This window comes from Sycon ciliatum, chromosome 4, assembly GCF_964019385.1.
Source record: "Sycon ciliatum chromosome 4, ocSycCili1.1, whole genome shotgun sequence".
NCBI lineage: Eukaryota > Metazoa > Porifera > Calcarea > Leucosolenida > Sycettidae > Sycon > Sycon ciliatum.
Window position 1 is genome coordinate 27718904 of NC_088646.1, and position 24437 is coordinate 27743340.

The window sequence follows — 24437 nt, forward strand, 5'->3', positions numbered from 1 at the left end:
TTGGGATTCAAGTAGGAAGGGAGCGTCTCAGCTTTCTCGGACCAATACCATTCGACTCAGCACCACGAAGACTACAACTGGTGAAATTTTAATTTTTGCCTTAACTTCCCCTTTAACGATGATACATAGGGTAGATATCTGTATTTCGTGGCAAAGGGGGGGGGGGGGGGTGCGGCATATACTCCAGTGTGGCTTATACTCCTATACGGTATATTTACAGTCCTACTTCAAGTAGATGTGGGCAGTGAGCACCACAATCGCTTCCTTTATGCAACGTCACGTACACGCCAGTCCATAGAAAATCACAAAGACTGTCTCTGGATAGTACTAGCTTCAGGGCATCACAAATACAGGTACTTCAAAGTAAAATCATGCTCCCCCCTCCTCAGCCCTTTTGATGTGTGAACACAAGATGGCCATGAAGCTTCATTAATTAATACACAAGATGGCCATGAAGCTTCATTAATTAATTTAGAATATTCATTTATCCAACAGCGTCCAGTCCCGAGGGTGCCGGATAACTGACACGCAGCTATACTAAACATCAAACTGCATCACATGCGGATGTGGCGCTACATTGCAGACTCTCTTACCTCGTGTCGATGGACTCCACATGGTGGAACCAGAGCGGGGGGATGTACAGCAGGTCGCCAGGATCCAGCACCACCTCGAGAATCTCCACGTCGTCGTCGTCGTCACCGATATCGGCATCCGCACCGGCACCTTCCTTGCTAGCACTGCCGCCGCCGGCACATGTAGGTGTCAGTGGTGTGCTGAGATTCACCTGGCACTGTGCATGCATTGGATGCAAGAATGGTGATGTAAGCAGCTGTGGCCAGGCGCGTGGACGCGCCAGCCAAAAGCGCTTGCGCCCGCTGAGCTGTGCATAGAAGTTGTGGTAGCCGTCGTAGTGGCAGTGCGCTATCACGTTCGGCGGACCCATCCAGACGTTGACGGAAGACACGGCCGGATTGGGTGACAGCAACTCATCCAACGGTTCTACTTCTTCAGCCGTCCAAGCTCCCAGTTCCTCCAGTGGACCGCTAAAGTACACCCAAGACGCTGCCGTGGATGTTTTCTGCTGTGTGTTGCCCAGTCGAGACATCAATGTCCGCACCGGCAGAGTCAAGTTGGTCCGGTAGGGATTAGGATGGCGAGCATAGGGAAGCAGTGGCTTTCTCCCATCAAAGTATGGCCCAAACCAACGGTTGTTATTCTCGTAGATGTTGTGAACGGGTCCTTTCGCTTTCCTGGCTATGTAATCTAATGACCATTGTTGTGCTCTCCACTTTGTAACGCTGGACCCTTGCAGGACAACAGGTTCAGCTTTGGAGATCGTGGATGCAGCAAACGCATCCGTGGGATGAATTGTCAACACTGGGACGCGATTGGACGATAGCCTGAAGCCACAAGGCGGCCCCGTCGTGTATCTCAATGCACCATTTATTATCGGAGTCGACTCTCGCGTCCATCTCCGCTTGATAACAACAGAAAGCAGACCAATTTGTACGGATATCACCACCAGACAGCAGTACCATTGAATCCTACGTGGTGGAAGTGAGGATTGGTCTTGAGCCAGGACTTTTAGTGCCTTCCCATTGCTGCTACTTGACCTCCCCTGGGACTTTCCCATGCCGTTGACGCAGTGCTACTGATGATTTCTGTGCGGTTGGTCCGTCAATAGCGTTGCATACCTCAGCTCAGGCAATCTACAAAGAGAGAGAGAGAGAGAGAGAGAGAGAGAGAGAGAGAGAGAGAGAGAGAGAGAGAGAGAGAGAGAGAGAGAGAGAGAGAGAGAGAGAGAGAGAGAGAGAGAGAGAGAGAGAGAGAGAGAGAGAGAGAGAGAGAGAGAGAGAGAGAGAGAGAGAGAGAGAGAGAGAGAGAGAAGAGAGAGAGAGAGAGAGAGAGAGAGAGAGAGAGAGAGAGAGAGAGAGAGAGAGAGAGAGAGAGAGAGAGAGAGAGAGAGAGAGACGCACACACATACACATGCATGCACCACACACACATCAGTTGACAAACACACGGTGGATCAACAGCAAGAAAGAGGAGGGGGGGGGGGGGGGGGGGCTTCCCCCCCCCCCCCCAAAGGTTCTGTTTTAGCAAAGTGTTGCTTGTAAGTTGTAGGGAATCTGTGGAGGCACAGACGACCATGAATAGTGTTGACTGCGAGCAAATAAAGGAGTACTTGGACGGGATCACTTTCTCACCATACGAAATGAATGAAACATGACTGTCTTGTGTCATTAGCACGATTACAGGAGGGCACAACGCCAGTTCATGTCATTCGGCTAGCTGTTGTTTCAGTGCCTGATGATTGTACCATGAACACTGCGATGAAGAGAAAATCACGGCCGAATACATCATACTAAGTTACATGACTGTGTGACACGTAGGAAACAGCACGCGGTCGACTGTAATTATTTGGTCGCTATGCAGCAAACAACTGCACCGCTCCCTTTTATCTTGGTCGTAACTTCTAGTGCAAATACGTAACAGTAATCCGTTTAATGTATTATTCCAGGGAGAGCATGTCACTTTCCCTCAGAGGTGTGCTACAAGAAAGGGCCTTCTTTACCTTCCAGCCAGAGCTTCTATTCTGCATGTGTCCCACTCTCGGACTTCGCTACGTTTGCCCCTGTTGCTGCCCGATACCTGAAGTGTTCCACCAATAATAACGACCAGCGCGGCAGGGTATACGTTGATTCTCTGATCATCCAAAGCCAACAATGTAGCACTGATGTTATAGTCCTTGTGACTCCTCAGACTTTTTGAAACATTCAAAAAAATCTCAATCTTCTAGCTTATCCCAGATTCTGCTTCAGGCTTCAGCATCGTTCTCCTTTTTTTGCTCATGCACAGTCACACCCATCATGCATGGTTGATTGATCTGTCCCCGGGGAAAATTGCGATTCCGCGGCCGAGTTTTTTCCGCGTTTTTTTGCGATTTTTTAAAAGACCGCGTTTTCCTCGATTTTCCCGCGTTTTTTGAACTTTTTTGTTGCACTACACGTACACACAGTGCACTGTTCGGTCAGCAACGTCTCATCTTGGCGGCTTTTTACTAAGTTTTTACTCAAATATGACGAGTGCTTACACCATAGACTTGTAACTGATTGATTTCACTACATACTCACTGAAAATTGCCGCACATCAATATTATTCACCGCATATTTACCGCATATTTACCGCAAATTCACCGCAAATTATGCCATAATTATGCCGCGTTTTTCCCCGCGTTTTTTTGCGATTTTTTCCGCAATTTTCCCCGGGGACAGATTGATAGTGATACTGATAGCTAGCTGTGCACGGCCTACTACTATTACTATTACATTACCGGTATGTGTGTTGACGTAGATCTACGTAGTAGTCTAGCAGGCTGTACTGTAGATCTACTCACTGTGACTATGTAGCCTACACACAAAACACAAAATTATTTTTAATTTCCGGTACTACATGTAGTAATAACCCAACTAATTACTTCCCAAGCCAACCTAGGCAGGCCAAGGGCAAGGCCCAGGCCAGGGCAGGACCAGGCCACAGTATGTTTGGTACGACTCCTATGTACATTACTGTCATTAGTAACTACAGCCAGTACAGGTACAGGTACAGCCAGTACAGGTATAGGTACAGGTAGTACTAAACTGTAGTCTGGTCACAAGTTGGGAAATGCGACACCGTGACTTCCCTCCAACACTCGCAACAGTCAACATGGTCAACACAACTAACTGCACAAGGATCTAGGACGGAACCCTTCGGCCTTTATACTAACAAGTAACAACACTGTTATGGCGTCAGCATGGATTAATATTACCAAGGTCTTATTAGATTTTCTAGCCTGACTGCGGCCATGACGTTTGTCTTGACAGGTGGTGTGTGTGTCCACGCTACAAGTACCCACGAAGCGTCGTTTCCGAATCTCAATTCTCATTCCCTCAGTTTGATAAAACGTGAAGGCCCTGCCGATATTCGAGATCTGTTCCTGGTCAGGTGAAATCGAGGTGCCTGAGTCGATATCAACAAATCCCAACTCTGTATGATGGTGCTGCTGAATTCTTGAGATAATAATTATTATTACGTATTGGCCTTCTGCTTCAAGCAACTGTTGAGGGCCTTATGACACATGTAGTTGCTGCACTGTCGCATTCACTATACGAAGGAGGCGTTGTAGGCATGATTCACAGTCTCATCCGGATCCGGGTCATAATCAAGCAGTTCTCTGCCGAATGCTTTGTACCCATGACCATAGGCGTAAAACTGTAACCTCAGTCTTTACGGTGAAGTTCCAGTTTACCAAGCCACGCACCGTGATGTTGGCCTTGAACGTGGTTTCATTGTACGGCACCGTGATACTCTGTCAGTCCGACAGTGTATCCACTCTGAGTACGCACAGTGTATCCAACATGGAATGACTTTGGCTTAGGAGCACTAGCATCACTGTCTAGTCCGGGTTGAATAGCACCAGGATAACTTGCTGACTGAAAGCATACCGCTTTGCATCAGCCAAAGCAGATTGGTCAGTATTTCCAGTGAATTCCAACACAATGTCATAGCTATTACCCTGAATACAGTGTTGACTTCAGGTAGCTCATTGTCAGTAATCCAGTGGTGGCAATACTGTCAATGTGGCAACTTTGGTGCCAGGAGCTGGTCACGGTAACCTGGTAACTGGTTTCTCCAACACCACGAGAAGGGTGCCATGGAGTGAGTTTTACCAGGATGACAGTCAAACTGAGGAAGGAGAGCGTCAATCCAGGCAATCATCAGCAAGTCAGTTTATCGGCCATACATGTACCTCAAACAACACTTGAACAGCCGACTGCCTAGCTGTGTTATACACGTACATGTAAGTATTAGTTAGTGTTCTTTTCTAATGACCATGGTGACGACAGACAACAGCGGAAAAGCTTTGTGGTGTCCGTTCGTCACTGCACTCCTTCTTGCTTATTCCTGATCCTCACAGCGACTGATTCAGAGCGACGCCGTTTCCTTCCAATCGCTACCAACGTAACATCAGGCTCCATGAATGATGTTCAACACAGGCGTCGGTAAATACTAGTACACAGTCATTTTGAGTTCAAGCTTTGACCTTGGCCAGGTCCAGAGCTTGGGTATCTGTGCCGCTTCCGAGACGTGTCCACAGTCCACACTCATTCCCTTCCTTCCACAGTTCCAGGCTCAAGACAGCCTCAATGAGTCGCTGACGAGTGACCATGCCTTCAAGTCATCTCTCCCACTACACTTCAGTCTGTCATCGGGTCACAGTCTCCATCCGACAGCGGGAAGACTGCCGCAAAGATCACACGATGCGTGATTCAAGGATGGCGAAGACCGGCGTTGAATTCTGTAACTGCAACTAGTATTACTGTATTAGTAGTAGTAGTACTAGCCGCCAAAGATTGAACTACTACTACTGTACTAGTAAAGTACTAATAAAGACAAGTGCAGACTGCAACTACTTGCAACAGCTACAACAAATTCCATTCGGACCATTCGTAGATCTACGCGCGACTGCTAGTTGTACTGTACAGACTGTGTAGTAAGTTACTTAGTTAGTAGTTGTCGGAAATACATGATTGTAGTTATTTTTTAACTGTTGGTAGCGCGCTAGCGAGGATCTAGGAGTTACGCGGTCGTTGCTACCCTAAATTCTAATCTGATTCCGTCGTGTCGGTCAGATACCAGGATACAGACACGTAATCTTGGTGAGCCACAGAAGTCCGAAATGGAAACCTCGCCAAAGATCTCCTCCTTTTTGTACTGGCTATGTCCTGTGGCTGCAGTTTTATTGGTTGTGGCATCCCCTCCGGCTGCAATAGCCACACGGCAGGGCAGCAAACCTAACGTGCTGATGATTGCCATTGACGATCTCCGTCCTGAGTTTGGCCAGGCTTTCTCAGTTCCCGAGGTGAAGACTCCAAACATGGATAAATTCGTGGAGACAGGCACGGTAATGCAGCATTCTTATGTGCAGGTTGCTGTATGTGGACCCAGTCGCTCTAGCATTCTGACTGGCCGTCGGCCTGACACGACCCATTCCATGTCACCCTTCTCGTGGTGTTGGAGCAACCGGGGCCAGTTCCTGACGTTGCCACACTACTTCAAAAACAATGGGTACACAACGGCTGGCAGTGGTAAGCTGTTCCATCCGGACGCCTGTGGTGCTGCTGATCCACACTCTCTGGGAGATGATAAAACAGCATGGACATTGCCGTATTTCCCCGAGCCGGAATGTGTACAGTGGGGCAGTGTACCCTGCCCTAGAACAAAGTACTGGAACAACACGATGGGAGACTCAGTCATGGTTTCACCGCTTGATGACGATCACCTGACTGACGGCCAGCTTGCCATCCATGCACAGGGACGACTGGCCAACTTCTCCAAGCAAGGCATTGGCATGGGAGACAAACCTTTCTTTATGGCTGTGGGCTTTCACAAACCTCATCTTCCACACATTGCACCGAAGAAGTACTTTGACATGTATGATGTAAACCAAGTCAGCCTTCCGCCCAACCCGAACGTTCCAGAAAGATTCACAAAAGGTGCTTGGTATAACAGTGATGAAATGCAATCATACATTGATGCACATAAGCAATTTCCGGCTGATGGCTTTTCACAGAATCATCCTATCTCTGACGATGATAAGAGAAAGCACCGCCAGGCATATTTTGCAGCAACATCTTATGTGGACGCGCAAGTTGGACGTGTCATGGACGCTTTGGCGAGTAACGACTATGCTAACAACACCATCGTTGTGCTGTGGTCGGATCATGGCTGGCATCTTGGTGACACAAACTCCTGGGGCAAGTGTACCAACTTTGAGTCAGCCACACACAACACACTGATGTGGCGTGTACCGGGCAAGACGAACAAAGGCAAAAGTGAGCGCCTTGTGGAAATGCTCGACCTGTATCCAACTTTGCTAGAGCTCACAGGACTGCCACCCCTGGATTACTGTGAACAAGACGAGCCCCCGACAGTCAACTGTCTGCAGGGTAAAAGCTATGCGTCGGAATTCACTGGAAGTACTGACCAAGCTGATTTGGCGGATGCAAAGCAGTATGCTTTCAGTCAGTGGCTATACCCGGGTGCTATTCAACCTGGACTGGACAGCGATGCTAGTGCTCCAAAGCCAAAGTCATTCCACGTTGGATACACGGTGCGTACTCGGAATGGATACAGACTGACAGAGTATGTGCCGTACAATACAACCATGTTCAAGGCCAGCTGGTCCGACTTCGTACCCATCAGAGAGCTGTATGATTACAACGCGGATCCGTACGAGACCGTGAATCATGCCTACAACACCTCCTACAGTGAGATAGTGCAGCAACTGCATACCGTGCTCAACACCCAGTTTTCCTGAGCTCTGGGCACCGCTATGTAGTAACATTGATTGCAATGTACGTGACATTGGATAGGAGGAGAGAATTGTGAATCTTGGTGCGATCGACCATAACAAGTTATGCTGCACTGTGGTCTCACTCTATTTGATCTGGCTATCGGCTTTCATGGTGAAGTCGCATCTTTGAAATCCTGGATTGATTTTTGAAACTCAGTTACTGGACACCGAAGCATTGTTCAAATCAACATGAAACCCACATTCAGTGTGTGCAGAGTGACAGGCAAGAGCTTGTCAGCTCAAACACTTTCCTACATGCACGCACTTGGCGTTGTACTGTATTCTAGCAGTGAAATATGTCCCTTTGGCAAAACGCAGACAAAAATTCTTAATTCCGCGGGGAGAAAGGGGGCTATTCAGCGGCATTTTCTGCAGTGTAATGACAAATCTGCGGTATTTTAAAAAAAAACCGTTTTGGAGAAAGAAGTTTCAACAAAACTATGAATAAAACAAATGATGCCGACATAGTACCATGATGAGCAAATGATAGAATGGGCGAAGAAGAATTCATAAACGTTTTTCTCCGAAGGTCATCAGTAAATTTACATCGAATAGTGATTGAGAGAACAAACCAATAATTATAATAATGCATGCGTTTCAACTGTGCTACAATGGTATTATGTCGGCATCATTTGTTTCATTCATACATGTAGCTCTGCGGTATTTTCTGTGAGTTTTTCACTATCTTCGTCGAAGACATGCCAACCTAGTTGCATGCAGTAATACTTTTCGCACTATCTTCCCCCAGCACAAACTGAACAGTCCTCGAGTGACTTGCACTTACCTACACTGGCAAGAGCAATGTGCTCAAATAGATCACAAAGTAGTTTTTCTGCAGCTTTCTGTGAAGTAGTTTTACTATAAATCACCGGCAAAAACTCAGATTTCGCGGGGGAAAGTGTGAATTCTGCGATTTCCGCGGATGATAGTCATTTCTGCAGAAATTGCCGCGGCCGTGGAATCGCGTTTTTCCAAGGGGACACCAGTTGAAACTAGAGCATGCGCTAGTCCCATTGTGGTGATTACAAGTGTGCATATGTTCATTAGGATGGTTGATATGATTAGGAGATCTTTGGATTATTCATGTAGATTGTAGAACCTGGGAATACCTCATGGTCCATGACTTCCAATCTTCGCTCCACCAAACAATGAGTGGAACCAACATCAAGTAAAAATAGGCATGCTGCCAGCAGGCAGCCTCATTACAGACCAGGGAAGAGATTGAGGCCAGCACCTCGCTCAAGCTGGTGCGCATGGTAGTTATTTTCAAGTCAAGCACCATACACACACACACAGACATAGGATAAGGTCGCGATTACAACATTTAATGTGTTCGGCTTGAATTGTGCTATGAGTGGCTCACCCTGAAAGGAGCAAGCAGTCACCCCACAAACAACGACCAGATCATGATGTTTCATCTGGCAATACGATCATGGAGTTTGGTACTCTTGCACCTTGAACGACAATCCAGAGAAACATACATGGCATGTACACTATGGTCAGGGAGTCGTAAAATATGTATTTTTCGACTCCCTGATTGTGATGCCAAAGTCAGAACTTCACCGAATTCTCACTCTTTGCCCACGGAGTACGATAGCTACACTAATGTGCAAAACAGATAGCAAAACCACTTTCTGTGTATACAGTAGTATCTCCACTCATCACCGTGGGCAAAGAGTGAGAATTCCGTGTACAGAAGAGTAGCGCGCCGAAGAACGTCCAGCCTGAAATACTAAGAAGTTAGTAAGAACGCCAGTCTAAAGCAAAGAACGGTGTTGTTGGTTTTCCGGCAACTTCTGGGATACATGACCCAGAACGAAATATTTATAAAGAACGTAGCCAGAATAATGAAAATAAGAACGCCCCAGGCAAACCCCTTGGAAACAACGTTCTTGGACGCGTAACTCTGCTGTATTCCACGGATGCTGCTATTTTGGCAGCCATGCAATCGCACCTTTCCAAGTGGACTGGTGCAGAGAGTCCATTCTGACAGATTGCATTCCAATACCACAGACATGCAGATTTCCCCAGAACTATTTGCAAGGTCTTTTTGGCCATCAGGCTTGATTCACTTCACCTCACGTGCTTTGCTTTCCACAAATAAATTTAGAAGAAGTGCAGCTGTTCAAACACGGTCATTCTTGGCACGAAATGCCACGTTACTAAAGATCTGAAATTGAAGTAGGGCTAAACTTCTCAACAAGATACATCAGCTCCAAAGGGATTGTTGCTGGAGGAGTTAGCCTAAATCACAAGTCAGCTGACACTGTACAGAAAGTCATATACAGTCGACCTACCCTTATAACGATATTTCCGTCAGACCAAGAAATATTGTTATAGGGATAACTGGTTCATTTCATACACATACGTCATAATGCATGGATTTTGTTCATTTTTTACACTCTTCATAGCATCAAAAACTGACGTACATGCACATTTTGTACACAGCAAGGTGCCCAATGGTGCCCCCATTGCATTTCGTCATATTCCAGCGATTTATCAAGTGAAGCTTGCAAAGCTTGCCCTGCCTGGATAGTGGGCTCGAGATATTCCCTGCTAGATATTGTTATAAAATGGAAAATGTCAATTGGTTAGCCCATTTTATATCGTTATAGGGGTAATATTGTTATAGAGGTAAGACATTGTATACACAAGTCAATGGAGTGATTTGGTTTGGCAGAAAAATATCGTTACAAGGGTAATATCATTATAAGGGTAGGTCGACTGTACTGTAAAGCGATAAACTTTCGCGGCACGCAAAGTTTGCGTTTTTATGAATTGGGCCGGTTCACGATGGGAAACGTTGGCGATTTCATCTCTTCATTTGGATCTTTTACTGTCTACAATCAGAGCAGTTTGCGGCGATCTATAATAGCGAATGTGTGATGGTTGCAAAAATAGCGAAATATAATCTCTTATAATAGCTATAAAGAGAACAAATTCTGCTGTCATCGCTATACTACAACAAAGTCATGAAGGTTTACCAAAATCGATTTTCTTGTCACAATCATGACTTTGTTGTAGTGTGACGATGACAGCAGAATTTGTTCTCTTTATGGTTATTATAAAATTGTTGTCTCTGCGTCGATTATTTAAATATAATCTCTAGCGAAATTTTCTCACTAAACAGTACATGTACTTGCATGCGATTTTTATCGTCCTGGCAAGCTGCGTTCATTTTGGTGGGTAGGGCCGGAGAGAGAGGGGGCTGGAGTACGAACATGAACAATGTTCGTTTCAGGGACGACGATTTTTTAAATTGTTCATAGGCCACTGCATGTTGATCAGACTACATCTGTCCCCACAGGAAATCGCGATCTCACGGCCGCGACAAAATGCGCAAATTTCGGTGTTTCCCGCAAAACGTGACGATTTTGCAGAATTGCCATGAATTGTGAGGAAAAAAATGTCAGATTTCGAGGATTCATGGTGTTTTTCAGTGTACGTGTAAGAGCTGCTCGTACGATCGACTGACGCTGATCTGGCATGTGCGGCATGCAATGCAGCCTTGCGAGCACTCGGCATGTCATGCGCATACATGTAGTACCATTCCGGTATGGTGCATGTGATGGAGATTGGATACAAGAGCACCGTATCAGACACATGACTGAAGATCTATAAACCCACACATTTTACCGCAAGTTCCGTCATATTCTACCGCAAATTCAGCCCAATATGCACCGCAAGATCTGCATAACTTTCAAAAAGTTTTCCGCGATTTCCCGTGGGGACAGTAACTACATGTACACTACGCATCATAAGACAGTGAAATGACGGCTATTGTAATGATTATACAGACTTCATACATGTACTGTGATTAGTCTCTAGTTACACATCCCTCTGACTCTGTTGATGGACCTATAACAACCGTTACGATGTTTTTAGACCCGTGCTTCATGCTGGGCATTGCCGTGAGGTTACAATACATGCAGTGAGGAACATACGCACGCAGGCATACACACAGCGTTCAAACTCACTGAATGACAGAATTTTTCCCAACGTGAATTTTATTGAACATCCACGATATCCAAGAGAAAGATAAAAACAGCATCCACCATCCACTGAGCGTCTACTTCAGCTTCTTCTTGGGGCGCAAGTTGTTGGTGTGTCCACACTTCTTCTTACGGCAGTTGGTGGCACGGGGGTGAAGACGAGCGTAGCACTTGCGGCAGATCATCTTGTCGCAGTTGTACTTCTGGGCCAAGATTCTCATGGTGGGCTCGATAACACCACCACGCAGACGGAGCACCAAATGGAGCGTGGACTCCTTCTGGATGTTGTAGTCAGACAGAGTACGTCCATCTTCGAGCTGCTTTCCAGCGAAAATTAGACGCTGCTGATCCGGAGGGATACCCTCCTTGTCCTGGATCTTAGTTTTGACATTGTCGATGGTATCACTAGGCTCAACCTCAAGGGTGATGGTCTTACCCGTTAGGGTCTTCACGAAGATCTGCATTTTGGCTATAGCTCTGGTTGAACCTCACCAAAAGCTAGTTTTTACTAAAAAGAGGACAACAAGTTTCGCCCAAGAATCTTTGTTCCGAACTGCACCGCGAGCGGACATGCCTAGTTACGTGGTGTTGTTATGCAAAAACAAAATGGCGTCTCTTTTGGCGTCATCTGGCCAGCTGGAACGATCGTTTTTCGAAGATTTTTATGATCATCGAAAGAATTTAAAGTAAGTTATTCCACATGAATACTGTACCAAATTATTACAAAACAGTTTACCAGTATTTTGAAGTGTATTGCAACATTGTATCAAGTGGAAGGGAGAGGAACAATGTCGAACGCAGCTGGCCCACCGCCGGCGAAGCGGCCAGTCCACGTTGACGTGAACGACACAGAGATCGCTGCTGGAATATCGAAGGGGAACATAAACATCAGCTCAGGTCAGTGAACGCTTTGAAAGCCTTTGAGCACTGCACAAAGCCAACTCACACGAGTATGCAAAGTCAATGGTAGTCAGCGGTAGGCTTAAAAAACCCCAAAAAACACATCCTATTGTCATGTTTTAACCGAACAAATAAATCAGCATTGTACTAATTTATAACAGGTACTGTGTGGAGATTTGTTGTGTCAGAGCGATACAGTCCCACTTTTGTCGAAGTCTATATAGGCTTCGCATCAGACATCAGTTTACACAATACTGAACATTTCACTTTCCATGTATCCAGTCTCTTTAGCCCAAACAGAACTATTTCTTAGGGTGCAGCGGGAGTGCGGGTTGCTTGTCGTTAGAAATTGACGGAATAGCTTTGGAATGGCATTCCTGTCTTGAATTCCAAAACTTTACTTCTGCCCTGTGCCCAGGCATTGTCCCCACGTTGCAATCCTGGTCATATGTCCATTGCTGCCAGCCTGCCATGTAAAACTCCTTGTGCAGTTACAGCCGATGACATCCTACCCATCCCCCCCCCCCCCCCCCCCCCAGCATGGTCGTCAAGCAGGTCGTTATCAGCACCATTGGCATTGTTCGTGTGGTTACATAATGCTGGGCGTCATCCCCTATACTTGGGAGAGGAGGAGGGAGAGTCTTCGGCCCGTCTCTAGCTATGACCACCCATTACAGTAGTGGACATGCCATTGATGGCGTGTTTGCACTCTTTAGCCCTTCATAGGTCTCAGAAACTGATTGAGTATGTTATGTTACCTTTATTTTACTTCACCAGAGTAACTGCGCAGTGATCCGGCCGAAGCTGATCAGCCTGGTCACTACACATCTGGCCCACTTATCTACACTACCGGCTAATTGGTTTGGCTGTAGAATGCACTTCCTGTTACTATGTTGCAGATCTTTTCGAATTTGTATTGTTTCATTCCAGGCGACACAGTAAATATAAGCCAAGACTTTGCAGCGGATCGGCGGGATGCTATGGTGGCGGAATTTGAGCGCCGACGCAAGGTATACTACAGGCATACTGTTTGCATTATGCATAATATCATGTGCGTGACATGTGCCAGTCTCCCCTGAAATTCCCCTTTGCTTGCTTCATATTGTGCAAAGCCGATGCGTAATTGTCAAACATTTCTGTAGCATGGAGTTTTCCTTTATGTCTGATGATGGACTGCAGCCATGCCCGATTGGTTTTAGTTTGAGCTGAGGCACCACTTCACCCAACCTCTCTCTCTCTCTCGCTCTCTCTCTCTCTCTCTCTCTCTCTCTCTCTCTCTCTCTCTCGCTCTCTCGCTCTCTCTCTCTCTCTCTCTCTCTCTCTCTCTCTCTCTCTCTCTCTCTCTCTCTCTCTCTCTCTCTCTCTCTCTCTCTCTCTCTCTCTCTCTCTCTCTCTCTCTCTCTCTCTCTCTCTCTCTCTCTCTCTCTCTCTCTCTCTCTCTCTCTGTCTCTGTCTCTGTCTCTGTCTCTCTCTGTCTGTCTGTCTGTCTCTCTCTCTCTCTGTCTCTCTCTCTCTCTCTCTCTCTCTCTCTCTCTCTCTCTCTCTCTCTCTCTCTCTCTCTCTCTCTCTCTCTCTTGTTTTATGTAAAGGCTCGCCTTGTGACGGTACCAACAGATGATGCTGAAGTCAAAGCTCGGTTACGATCCATGGGCGAACCGATCTGTAAGTGATTTGTATTTGCCTCTGTCAGACTACTTTATAGTGTCTCACTTTATTCCTTTTGACTAAGCGGGAAGGAGTGGCGTGGTTTACGTGTTTATCCAATGGATATGAAAGCTTTGAAGGACCATGTTTGCTCAGCTTGCAACAAAGATATTTTCGTATGCCAGTGTACTAGTACTATAGCTGAGAGCTTCTGTGCATTGCATGCTCCTTGAGATATCCTTGTTTGTTATACATGCACTGAGCTGGTCTTTGTTTGGTTTCTTCTTTATCTAGGCCTATTCGGTGAAGGTCCTGCTCATCGGCGTGATCGTCTAAGGGAACTGCTTGCAGAGCGAGGTATGCATTGCAGTAGGCCTGACACGGCTTGATGCCTCATTTTCGATTTCTTTTGCACTGCTGGGGATGCAATGAGGAGGGGTAACATTTAAAAAGAATTCGCGGTTCACGTGAGACCCAGTCAGATTGGGGTTTCTGCATCCGTAGGAATGCCACCACCCTCAAGCATCATGGCACATATGCAGCTCCTGGGGTAACGTTACCAAGTCCAAGGGTAGAATATTGCATTTGAGGTGGATATCCTTGTCCTTTTCCTGTCCTTGTTTATGATTGTCCTGGAGTTCTATCTTTTTACCCAGAGTTTTATTCCTGCTTGTGCTGGGTGTGTTTTGTTGGATGATGCAGGTGAGACGTTCAACTCAGCAGCAGAACGACAGGCAGAGGATGAAACGAAAGCCAAGGTGGAAGTAAGTCCCTTGATAACTGGTGCGTATTGCAAGCCAGTTGGGCAGCTGGGGAATGAGAAAGTGTGAGCTGCAAAACTACATGCTGTCCCATCTGAACTCCTGTTATTGTTGCCTCGTGGACATTTGCGTTAGTTAGCACCAGGTGTGAGAAGTACTATTGCAGTTGGCAAGCTTGAAAGGCGTACTACATGTATTTGGTAGAGTTAATTTACTGTTTTCTTGGCAGTCTCCTGCAGTTCAGGGGCTAAAATGAAAGTCTACCCTTCTCCCAAAGTGCCAAGTCCTGGTGCTATGCTTCCTTGATATTTATGTACAGTTACACGCCGACCTAAAGTCCAAAACTGGTGCTCTGGGTGGGCCAGCTCCCATTCCCATCCCATCACTGGATTGCATTTTGCACATGTGTACGTCCAGCCGCATCTGCAAGGGCGTTAAAGGGGAAGTTAAGGCAAAAATCAAAATTTCACCAGTTGTAGTCTTCGGGGTGCTGAGTCGAATGGTCGTGGACCGAGGAAGCTGAGACGCTCCCTTCCTACTTTAATCCCAATCGAACTCGCGCACTTCCACCGAAACTGGGTGACTGCGCCCTACGAGATGGAGATTTATATGCAAAATGTCACTAAAAGCGCCATTTCGTTCTTATAAAAGCACGGATGACCGAGATTGGCCCATATGTTGTAGTCTTTTGGATGCTGAGTCGACTGGTTTTGGTCCGAAAAGGCTGCGATGCAGTGTTCCTCCTTTATTCCCAATCGAACATGGTTGAACAAGCGGTCACGTGCTCCTGCGTACACCAGTCACCTGGTCACCGTGCCTGCAGGGTACAACTTACTAGCCTGTTTGACCTTTTTTGGGTGCAATCCTGTCACTCGAGTGGAAGTGCGCGAGTTCGATTGGGATTCAAGTAGGAAGGGAGCGTCTCAGCTTTCTCGGACCAAGACCATTCGATTAAGTGCCTTGATAGTTTGGGATGCCCAATATTCACATGAGTTGGATTTTACCAAGCACAGCTGTGCCTGTAAATGGTGTATTCAAGTCATGTGCGCGAAGTTCTTGGCTGTGCAAATGACACATACCAGTTGTTGTTCACTCCATTGGTGAGATGATCACACTCTAAAAAAATGACACCCTTGCGCAAGGAGGTGTTTGACCGTTTTCCTGTGTGGAAGCAAGTACTGAACATGAATCTCGCCAGTTGGCCTATAAATTGCATTCTTGGCGGGTAGGACCTCTTTGTTTACCCATCCACACCTGGAGCAGATTCTCTCTCTCTCTCTCTCTCTCTCTCTCTCTCTCTCTCTCTCTCTCTCTCTCTCTCTCTCTCTCTCTCTCTCTCTCTCTCTCTCTCTCTCTCTCTCTCTCTCTCTCTCTCTCTCTCTCTCTCTCTCTCTCTCTCTCTCTCTCTCTCTCTCTCTCTCTCTTCGTGTCCACAAAGGACGAAAAAGTTCATGGTTTGTGGCCTGCATCATTTCCATTCTTGGTCTTGTGCACTGTGCAGCCTTTGTGCGGATGCTGTAGATTATTGTGTAGGTTGTAGGTTGTAGATTGTAAGTGTACTCTAAGTATGGTACATGTTGTTATCTTTGTGTACAGCAACAGACTGAAGTCTGGTATCATGAGGGGCCTGCTGAGCTTCAGGCAGCCCGTCGATTCATCGCAAATTATTCTCTACCCAGGTGAGTTGGTCTCTTCATTTCTTGGTGTACTGACCTGATTTTCAATCTCTATAGTACTACTGGCAATGGTTGTGCTTGTAGTGCGTAGGTTTCAGCATTCTTGAGCTCTTGGTACATGTGGTTTGTTTCAATGGTATGTGTTGTTGCAGAGCTAATCAGCGCCTGAAGCACTCTCGAATCCAGCAAGCGCGGCCCGATCCCGAGAAATACGCCAAGACACAAGAGCTGCACAAGACGCTTCGGGTAGGTCTTCTGAAACATGTGGGTTTCAATCATTAATGTTTGGTCTGTGCTTGATCAGTGTCAACAATAGTGAATCTTACACATAGTTACCGTAATGTCGCGTATTAAAGCCGGGCTTATTCCTGTTGAAACCGATTTCAGGAGCTAGGCTTCTATTCACACCAGGCTTCTATTCAAATCGGGCATTTCTATGCGTGTCAACACTGAAACAGGCTTATGTGCCGACAGTGTGTCTTGAATTAGGCTTGTGTTCAAAACAGGCTTCTACTATGAGACAGGCTTCTATATGAGACACTACGGTATTTTCATTTTGTTGTGCTCTTCTTTGCTTGTGCTGTGCTGTGGTGTTTGTTAGTCACTAGTTAGCACAGCAAGTCAGATCGGTGACGATCGGCCGCTGTCCTTCTGCCGCTTCTCTCCCGACTCCAAGATGCTAGCCACATGTTCATGGTGAGTATTATTATCTGTAGTGTGCGTGTCTGTTGGTGTGGGTGTAGGTGTGCATATGTGTGTGTGTGTGCGTGCGTGTGTGGGTGTGTGCATGCACATGTGTACTACTACTAGGTATGTAGGTGTGCACGTGTGCATACATAGGTGTGGGTGGGTGTGGGGGGGGGGGGGGGCACGTATGTGTGTGTGTGTGTGCTGCTACTTGTATGTTCCTGTGTGACTCGCGGCATTTGCACTGCCCTGCATATGCATACATATACATGGTTTTGACTCATTCGCATCAGTGGATACACAGGAATGCAGTAAAGAGAAATCTGATCTACTGTACAATAGCGAAAGCTTTTGGAACGCGCCTTTGAAGGTTGACTGAGTAGGTAATGAAATAGCAACTTTGTTGCTGTGCTATTTCTATACCTGACCTACCACCATTGTGCTCTGTGTTTAGGAGTGGACTGTGCAAGTTATGGTCAGTACCACAGTGTGAGGAGATTAGAGTGCTTCGAGGTGAGCGTTGGTAACAGTGCATGTGCATGTGATTCATGCTGTCAAGCCAACAACATAATTATGTGATTTGTTGTAGGCCTTGCATTTGTTGTTGACCGAGTGGATAATATCATGTCACAATATTCTCCTCGCTGGTCAAAATGGCTGTCTTGGAGGTGTTGCTTTGGGTTAGTTTGAACTTCAATGAGAAGCAACGGAGTGCGGCTTTTCCGGAATTTGGGGATTTTTACCATTTTACTTCCATGTAACCTCTTTGAAGGTTCCTGGAAAGAAATAGTTTACGAGCTGACCTCAATAGCCTCTGGAGACGGCTACACCTGGCATTTGTTAGTACCTCTGGTGCGTGCTTTGCTGTTTGTTTTGCATTGGCCTATATGGTAGGGATAAGTGGATTGTTCAATGTTGTTTGTAGTTCTCTTGTGTGTACATTGTGGCTGTGACTTGCATCACAGGTGTTCGCATCCTGATATTTGTTTTGTGTCATCTCTTTCAGGGCACAATACACGGGTTGGGAGCATTGCATTTCACCCGCAAGCTACTCTCTCCCTTTCTCCGACCTGCGCCAACATGGCATCGTGCGATGCAGATGGTGTGGTACGACTTTGGAATCTGGAAAGGTGTGCAACTATTGCTATTCCTATGGTGCATGTTAGAGAATATGTTTTCTGTGTGTGGTTTGTTTGTCTCTTTATCTGTGTGTGCCATGTTCAAGACGTGTGCCAGGTCTACTTTCTCTACATGCTTCTCTCAAACGTGTGTGTGTGTGTGTGTGTGTGTGTGTGTGTGTGTGTGTATGTGTGTGTGTGTGTGTGTGTGTGTGTGTGTGTGTGTGTGTGTGTGTGTGTGTGTGTGTGTGTGTGTGTGTGTGTGTGTATCCAGTGATACTCCCATAGAAAGCATCGGCGATCATGATCAGCGTGTAGCTCGTGTTGAATATCACCCGTCCGGTCGCTTCATCGCCTCAACATGGTCAGTCAGGCATGCTTGTGTACGCGCGTGTGTGTGCGTGCGTGTGTGTGCGTGCGCGCGCACGCTAACTATACCTTCTCTGTATCTTCTTTTTTTATTGCATTGCCTGGCCGATAGCTAGTCACACCCGGCGGAAATTTTGGTGTGGTCACGGGGTGCAACTCAAAACCTTACACTCTCACTTTCATCCGGCAGCCAGCAATGCATGCTAGCTACCTTCTACCAGCAGTGGGGATTGAGTAGGGGTGTGCTGTGTACTTGTACCTATTTATCCTAAATGCATTAACTCTATTGCCTGTTCTTGTCAGTGTGGTGGTTGAGTTTGTTGACGCTGTAACCTTCTCTTACCTCCTCTCCTTGTTCCCCTGGTCTTACTGAAGTACTTATCTTACCAAACGTTTCTACTTGTCTTGTTGCTAATTAGTTTCGACAACTCATGGCGACTGTGGGATCTTGAGCATAACATGGAACTTTTGTTTCAGGTATGTCAGTGTATGCTTTAGCCTTTAAGCACTTCTTAATTCTTATAGCCAGACTGGTAAAGATGGAAGCACAATCATGTAGTCATGTATGTGTATTGATAGTGACTGAGTTGACCTGATGGTTTCTAAGTGTCTGGAACTCGGAGTTGTGACGAGACGCTCTTGTCCTAGGTTCTGCTGAGCTATGTAACTAAGCTCTACCGCCTAGGCATTGGCGACCTCATTGGATTCACTCGCAGATACCTCAGTGTGTAGCGGTGGTGTGTTCTTGATACCTCAGTGTGTAGCGGTGGTGTGTTCTTGATACCTCAGTGTGTAGCTGTGGTGTGTTCTTGATACCTCAGTGTGTAGCGGTGGTGTGTTCTTGATACCTCAGTGTGTAGCGGTGGTGTGTTCTTGATACCTCAGTGTGTAGCGGTGGTGTGTTCTTGATACCTCAGTGTGTAGCTGTGGTGTGTTCTTGATACCTCAGTGTGTAGCGGTGGTGTGTTCTTGATACCTCAGTGTGTAGCTGTGGTGTGTTCTTGATACCTCAGTGTGTAGCTGTGGTGTGTTCTTGATACCTCAGTGTGTAGCGGTGGCGTGTTCTTGATACCTCAGTGTGTAGCTGTGGTGTGTTCTTGATACCTCAGTGTGTAGCTGTGGTGTGTTCTTGATACCTCAGTGTGTAGCTGTGGTGTGTTCTTGATACCTCAGTGTGTAGCTGTGGTGTGTTCTTGATACCTCAGTGTGTAGCTGTGGTGTGTTCTTGATACCTCAGTGTGTAGCTGTGGTGTGTTCTTGATACCTCAGTGTGTAGCTGTGGTGTGTTCTTGATACCTCAGTGTGTAGCTGTGGTGTGTTCTTGATACCTCAGTGTGTAGCTGTGGTGTGTTCTTGATACCTCAGTGTATAGCTGTGGTGTGTTCTTGATACCTCAGTGTGTAGCTGTGGTGTGTTCTTGATACCTCAGTGTGTAGCTGTGGTGTGTTCTTGATACCTCAGTGTGTAGCTGTGGTGTGTTCTTGATACCTCAGTGTGTAGCTGTGGTGTGTTCTTGATACCTCAGTGTATAGCTGTGGTGTGTTCTTGATACCTCAGTGTGTAGCTGTGGTGTGTTCTTGTACATATACCGTAGTGACGCACATAGAGGCCCATGCGCTTATGAGTGAGTTTGTGCGCTATTTGCTATTTTTTGCGGGTCGTTTCGTCTCACATAATTATAGGCGCATGCGCTTGAGTTGCTAGTGTACCGGCACCATGCATAACTATGCACATACAAGTAGTGCAATACCGCAATGCACATTGAACTATGTGAATATGGTGTTTTTGTGGTGTCTGTTTGTCGCGGGATGGACTGCATTTAGGTTCACGTATAAGCCCATGCGCTTATTTGTGAGGGTGCGCTTATGCCCGGGTATAGGCACATGCTCTTATATGCGCATCACTACGGTTACGGCACATGTACTACAGTATAATCTTGCTGCTGATCATGACCGTGACGGTGCTAGGTCAATGTGTTTTGCCTATTTGCAAAAATCGAAGTTTGCGTGTGTCTGCAGCTTCCTGGTGTATTAGTACGTGATTTAGACATTTTAGAGTGTGTGTGCTAGTGTGTTGGCATTCAGATCTGACCTGCGTGTGCTCTGTCTGTGCCTGTATGCCTGCAGGAAGGCCACACCGCTCCAGTTTACTCCGTCTCGTTCCAGTGCGACGGCTCTTTGGTGGCAACTGGGTAAGAATCTACAACAGTTACTATTACTACAGTTCAAGTACATCAACCCATGCAGTATGCTTAATTGCCGGGCCTGGTGCCATGGTTACTGCTCTGCATCATTTGCCAGCACTGTGGCTATCAACTACAATTGTGGCCAAAGAAGTCTGGTCCGCGAGCCGAAAGCAGCGCCAAGGCTCGTGTGGCCCCTGCGGCCCTCGGATGCGTCTTTGGGCCGTGTATGACGTCATCAAAATGGAAATGCGGTGCTACGTTTGACTCGCGGGTCGGATTTATTTGGCTACGGCTGTACATGCACATGTTTCAATGTACATGTATCTGCGTAGATTGTGTGCCCCCTTCTTTATTACAGGAAGTTTCACAATCTGAAATCAGATACCTAACAGCTACCGATAGATAGGCACCGAACTTACAGAGTACTGAAACATTCATTGTCCTAACGCCAGGCTCCTGGATCTAGTTTGTGCATTGGGAGATGTGTCAGGTCGTTGAATGTCACAGCACTCTGTCAGTTTAGTGCCTAGTTGTCGCCCTTGCTAACTGTATTATCTAGTTTCAGTGGTGTGCAGTTACTCACAACTCGAATCCGTTTGTCCCTTCTCCTAGTGTCCATTGTACACTGTACATGTAATATGCTGTTCTGCGTATTTCAAGCAGTTTCCGAGTAGAATCGTCGGCTTTCCCCTGCCCATCTTTATATCATACCACGTGTTGATAGTGTGGAACTGTGTGCTCAGTCCTGTAGATCTACAGTGTGAGCCGGTCTACTGAACATGTGGGCAATCCGAACCCATAATTTTATTTCTCCCTCTCCTTCTCTTTTTAACAGTGGCATGGACGCATGTGGACGTGTGTGGGACTTGAGAACAGGTCGCTGCGTTATGCTCTGTGATGGGCACCTCAAATCAGTATTGGCCATTGACTTCTCGCCGAATGGGTAAGCAAATACACCTGCTTGGTATTGGAGTCTTCCATAGTAGCAATTTCCTAGCAAGTACAAGTGGTACGTTGTGTTGTTTGATATGTTTGCAGCTGCTTAGCATTGTCCCGTTTTGTTTTACTTTATCACTAGTACCGTACTGGCAATATATATGGTCGCAGTGAGGCCATGAAGCGTTACATTGGCACATGTTTACCGCACGCAGGGCGTTACATGCAAAGTCGCACAGGAGCCGTTACACAGGTTTCTATATTGCCGCAGTCCTTTTTTTGCCACGCGGTACACGTGCTTTCACAGTTTTCAGCCTTTGCAGTGCAAACTGCAATGAAAAGATCGCCGCACCCCGCCGGACGCGCGTTACGAACGCAACGAAAATTTGTCGCACTAGCCTGGTCGCGCGTTACGCCGCACCCCCCCCCCCCCTGCGTTACGCGTTACGCGGCAACATATATTGCCAGTACGGTAGTACATTCTTGTAGCAATATGGATGCGTGTGTGTGTGTGTGTCACTGTGTGTGTGTGTGTGCGTGCGCGCGCGTGTGGATCGTGTACAATGATGCTGCAGTTACACGCTTGCCACTGGCAGCGAAGACAACTCTGTCAGTATCTGGGATCTACGTAAGAAGGAGTGTGTGTCTAACCTTCCAGCACATACTAACCTCGTCTCAGGAGTAGTCTATGAGCGTAAGTTGCTTCAATTGGTCGACTGTATGTCCTGGAAAATGCGTTAGTTCTCTTGTCTTTTGCACTGTTGTCATGATTGGCTATTGTTATTTCGGTCTCATCTGGCTTGACCAACCATCTGTCTTTTGTTGTGCTTCACAACGATGCAGCGAATGAAGGCGGGTACCTTGTCACTTCATCCTATGATAACTTCATCAAGGTCAGTGCACGTACCCTATGTGTGTGCGTGCGTGCGTGTGTGTGTGTGTGTGTGCGAAACTGGAGAGGAAATCGGTGGGTGTAAAATCCAGTGCATTGTGGGCATGCATGCTTCTCTTGCGACGGGCGTGCGTGGTACGTGGGACATGATGCCAGTGTGTGTGTGTATGTGTATGTGTGTGTACCCAGTCCACTGTGATCTAGCAGCCTGTACTAGTACCAAGTAGTACATGTACCTTTCCCGGCGACGGGGGGTAAATGCAATTTTATCCTGGGACGGATATCCTGATTTGATCCATCCTTTTTCTGCACATTGTCATCGCTCACTTTGTACTGCAATGTGGTGAGCCCATAAACGGGGACCGGTTGATCTGGCCAAATGGGATACTAGTACAATGTACTTAAAATAAACAAAAAAACTGTTTTTCACGCACTGTGTTGGTCAACATTTTTCCAAGTAAGGTCCGGCTATTATAATATTATGGCCAGCTCAGCTGTACCAGGTGTTCTGGCCCTCCCTGTGTTCTTGACGCATGTGAGCTATGTTTTCCTTTGTGCAGGTCTGGTCGAGCACAACATCAGCACCATTGAAAACACTCGGTGGCCACACAGGACGGGTCATGTCCGTTGACATATCTCCCAGTAGGTCTATGTAATGTTAGGTGCAGTGCTGCCCCAAGGAAATAGGCCGGGGGTAGCAAAGCAGGTGTCTCTAACCTGCTTTTCTCTGTTGTGATACATTAGCACAGCTCTGCATGGACTTCTTTCTTTGATATGAAAATTGATTAGGCAATTTCTTGTGAATGGGGGTTTAGCTCAGTGGTAGAGCGCTCGCTTTGCATGCGAGAGGCCATGGGTTCGAACCCCATATCCTCCAAATCTTTTGGTAGTTCCAGCATTTTTTCTTTCCCCAAAAGGATGTTTTCAGGTTGGAGCATCCCGTCTTACAGCTTCGCTTTTTTGCTTCAATTCATCTTCTCTTTCTATTCTTTCTGTCTGTGTGTTTTCACAGATCGCGAGTTCATTGCTAGTGTTTCGTATGACAGAACCTTCAAGCTATGGTCGCCAGAGTGATGTTATCTCCCCTCGTCCTGCTAGCGAAGTGAAGACACTCTTGCTCTTCTAGCTATTGAGTGGAGCACATTTCTCTGTGTCTGCTCCTCCGCTTTATTGCTGTATCCAAACCAGCCCACTACCTGGTTCCCCTGTTCTACTTTGTACATAGTGTTCTGTACCCCCTGCCCTGGCCACCCTGTACATGCTGCTCTGTGTCAGCTGGCTGACACATTTGCGACCGCCGGTTTTTATAGTCATGCTGCTGCTGCCGCTACCCTTGTCCATGCTCTGTTCCTTACAGTATGATATTTCGTAACGCCATATCAGCCCGGTTGCTGTGGCTTTCTCCTTTCTTGTGTTTTTTTCTGCTGTTATTTTCCTCTCCACATTGCATTTGTACATTGTACTCACTTGACAGGGTGCTGGTTGAGATTAGTTTGCATTACCCATCATCATGATTTTAGATCTCTACATGTCAGTCCTGCTTGAGAAAGTGTAGTATCATGTGTTCTGACTGGCCTTTTTTTCCTTTTTTTTGCTCAGTTTATACCTTTCAGATGTGCTTAGTTTCTGCATGTTGCCACCATGTGGAGCGTGTAGTCATACTGTTTGTGTTTTTATTTTGGGACAGCTCCATGTTGCTGTTCAAGGAAGAAAGCTCTTGCACACTCCCAGTTGGTTCCTACTCCGAATCCGAAGTACATGTATACCGCAATGTTGGCTAGAAAACCTGGGGGGCCTTGTGGAAGCCGATGCCAGTGCTAGGCTTCTACAGACAAGTTCTACTCAAAGAGGGCTTGTATTCAAACCATGCACGTCAAC

General features: G+C 46.6%; 4 protein-coding genes and 1 non-coding gene across 5 annotated transcripts in view; 3 read left to right on the forward strand and 2 right to left on the reverse strand.

Annotated features, from left to right (window-relative positions):
- The window catches only part of LOC135813494 (hypoxia-inducible factor 1-alpha inhibitor-like), a gene marked incomplete at its 5' end in the record, with an annotated part of 5897 nt that extends 4549 nt beyond the window's left edge, over positions 1–1348 (reverse strand). Inside the window, one exon of the mRNA XM_065326587.1 lies at positions 594–1348. Within this exon, the coding sequence (XP_065182659.1) occupies positions 594–1348 (755 nt within the window). The remainder of the gene's footprint in view (positions 1–593) is intronic.
- A 4079-nt stretch (positions 1349–5427) lies between these two features.
- LOC135815419 (ulvan-active sulfatase-like) lies at positions 5428–7598 on the forward strand. The gene has a single exon (XM_065328713.1). The coding sequence runs from the start codon at positions 5723–5725 to the stop codon at positions 7361–7363; it is 1641 nt and encodes a 546-aa protein (XP_065184785.1). The 5' UTR covers positions 5428–5722; the 3' UTR covers positions 7364–7598.
- A 3787-nt stretch (positions 7599–11385) lies between these two features.
- On the reverse strand, positions 11386–11930 carry LOC135815416 (ubiquitin-ribosomal protein eL40 fusion protein-like). The gene has a single exon (XM_065328709.1). It carries the CDS (start codon positions 11853–11855, stop codon positions 11469–11471), a length of 387 nt encoding a protein of 128 aa, XP_065184781.1. The 5' UTR covers positions 11856–11930; the 3' UTR covers positions 11386–11468.
- A 166-nt stretch (positions 11931–12096) lies between these two features.
- LOC135815420 (U4/U6 small nuclear ribonucleoprotein Prp4-like) lies at positions 12097–24313 on the forward strand. Its single transcript, XM_065328714.1, has 18 exons — positions 12097–12288; positions 13222–13301; positions 13881–13953; positions 14230–14292; positions 14638–14699; positions 16293–16375; positions 16525–16618; positions 16974–17068; positions 17514–17572; positions 18066–18189; positions 18452–18541; positions 18966–19023; positions 20673–20737; positions 21567–21674; positions 22243–22361; positions 22511–22560; positions 23120–23201; positions 23572–24313. Exons 1-18 carry the CDS (start codon positions 12180–12182, stop codon positions 23631–23633), a joined length of 1476 nt encoding a protein of 491 aa, XP_065184786.1. The 5' UTR covers positions 12097–12179; the 3' UTR covers positions 23634–24313.
- Positions 23365–23436, forward strand: Trnaa-ugc (transfer RNA alanine (anticodon UGC)). Its single transcript has one exon. It is a non-coding gene; the product is annotated as a tRNA-Ala (tRNA).
- Positions 24314–24437: the final 124 nt, after the last annotated feature.

What these genes read in the sequence shown, in the direction of transcription:
- LOC135815416 (XM_065328709.1), bottom strand. Translation starts at nt 11,855, where the DNA reads ATGCAGATCTTCGTGAAGACCCTAACGGGTAAGACCATCACCCTTGAG.
- LOC135815419 (XM_065328713.1), top strand. Translation starts at nt 5,723, where the DNA reads ATGGAAACCTCGCCAAAGATCTCCTCCTTTTTGTACTGGCTATGTCCT.
- LOC135815420 (XM_065328714.1), top strand. Translation starts at nt 12,180, where the DNA reads ATGTCGAACGCAGCTGGCCCACCGCCGGCGAAGCGGCCAGTCCACGTT. An exon ending in ATCCATGGGCGAACCGATCT is followed by an intron (nt 13,954 to 14,229) that starts GTAAGTGATTTG and finishes TTCTTTATCTAG; the next exon opens with GCCTATTCGGTGAAGGTCCT. An exon ending in CTCAGGAGTAGTCTATGAGC is followed by an intron (nt 22,362 to 22,510) that starts GTAAGTTGCTTC and finishes ACAACGATGCAG; the next exon opens with CGAATGAAGGCGGGTACCTT.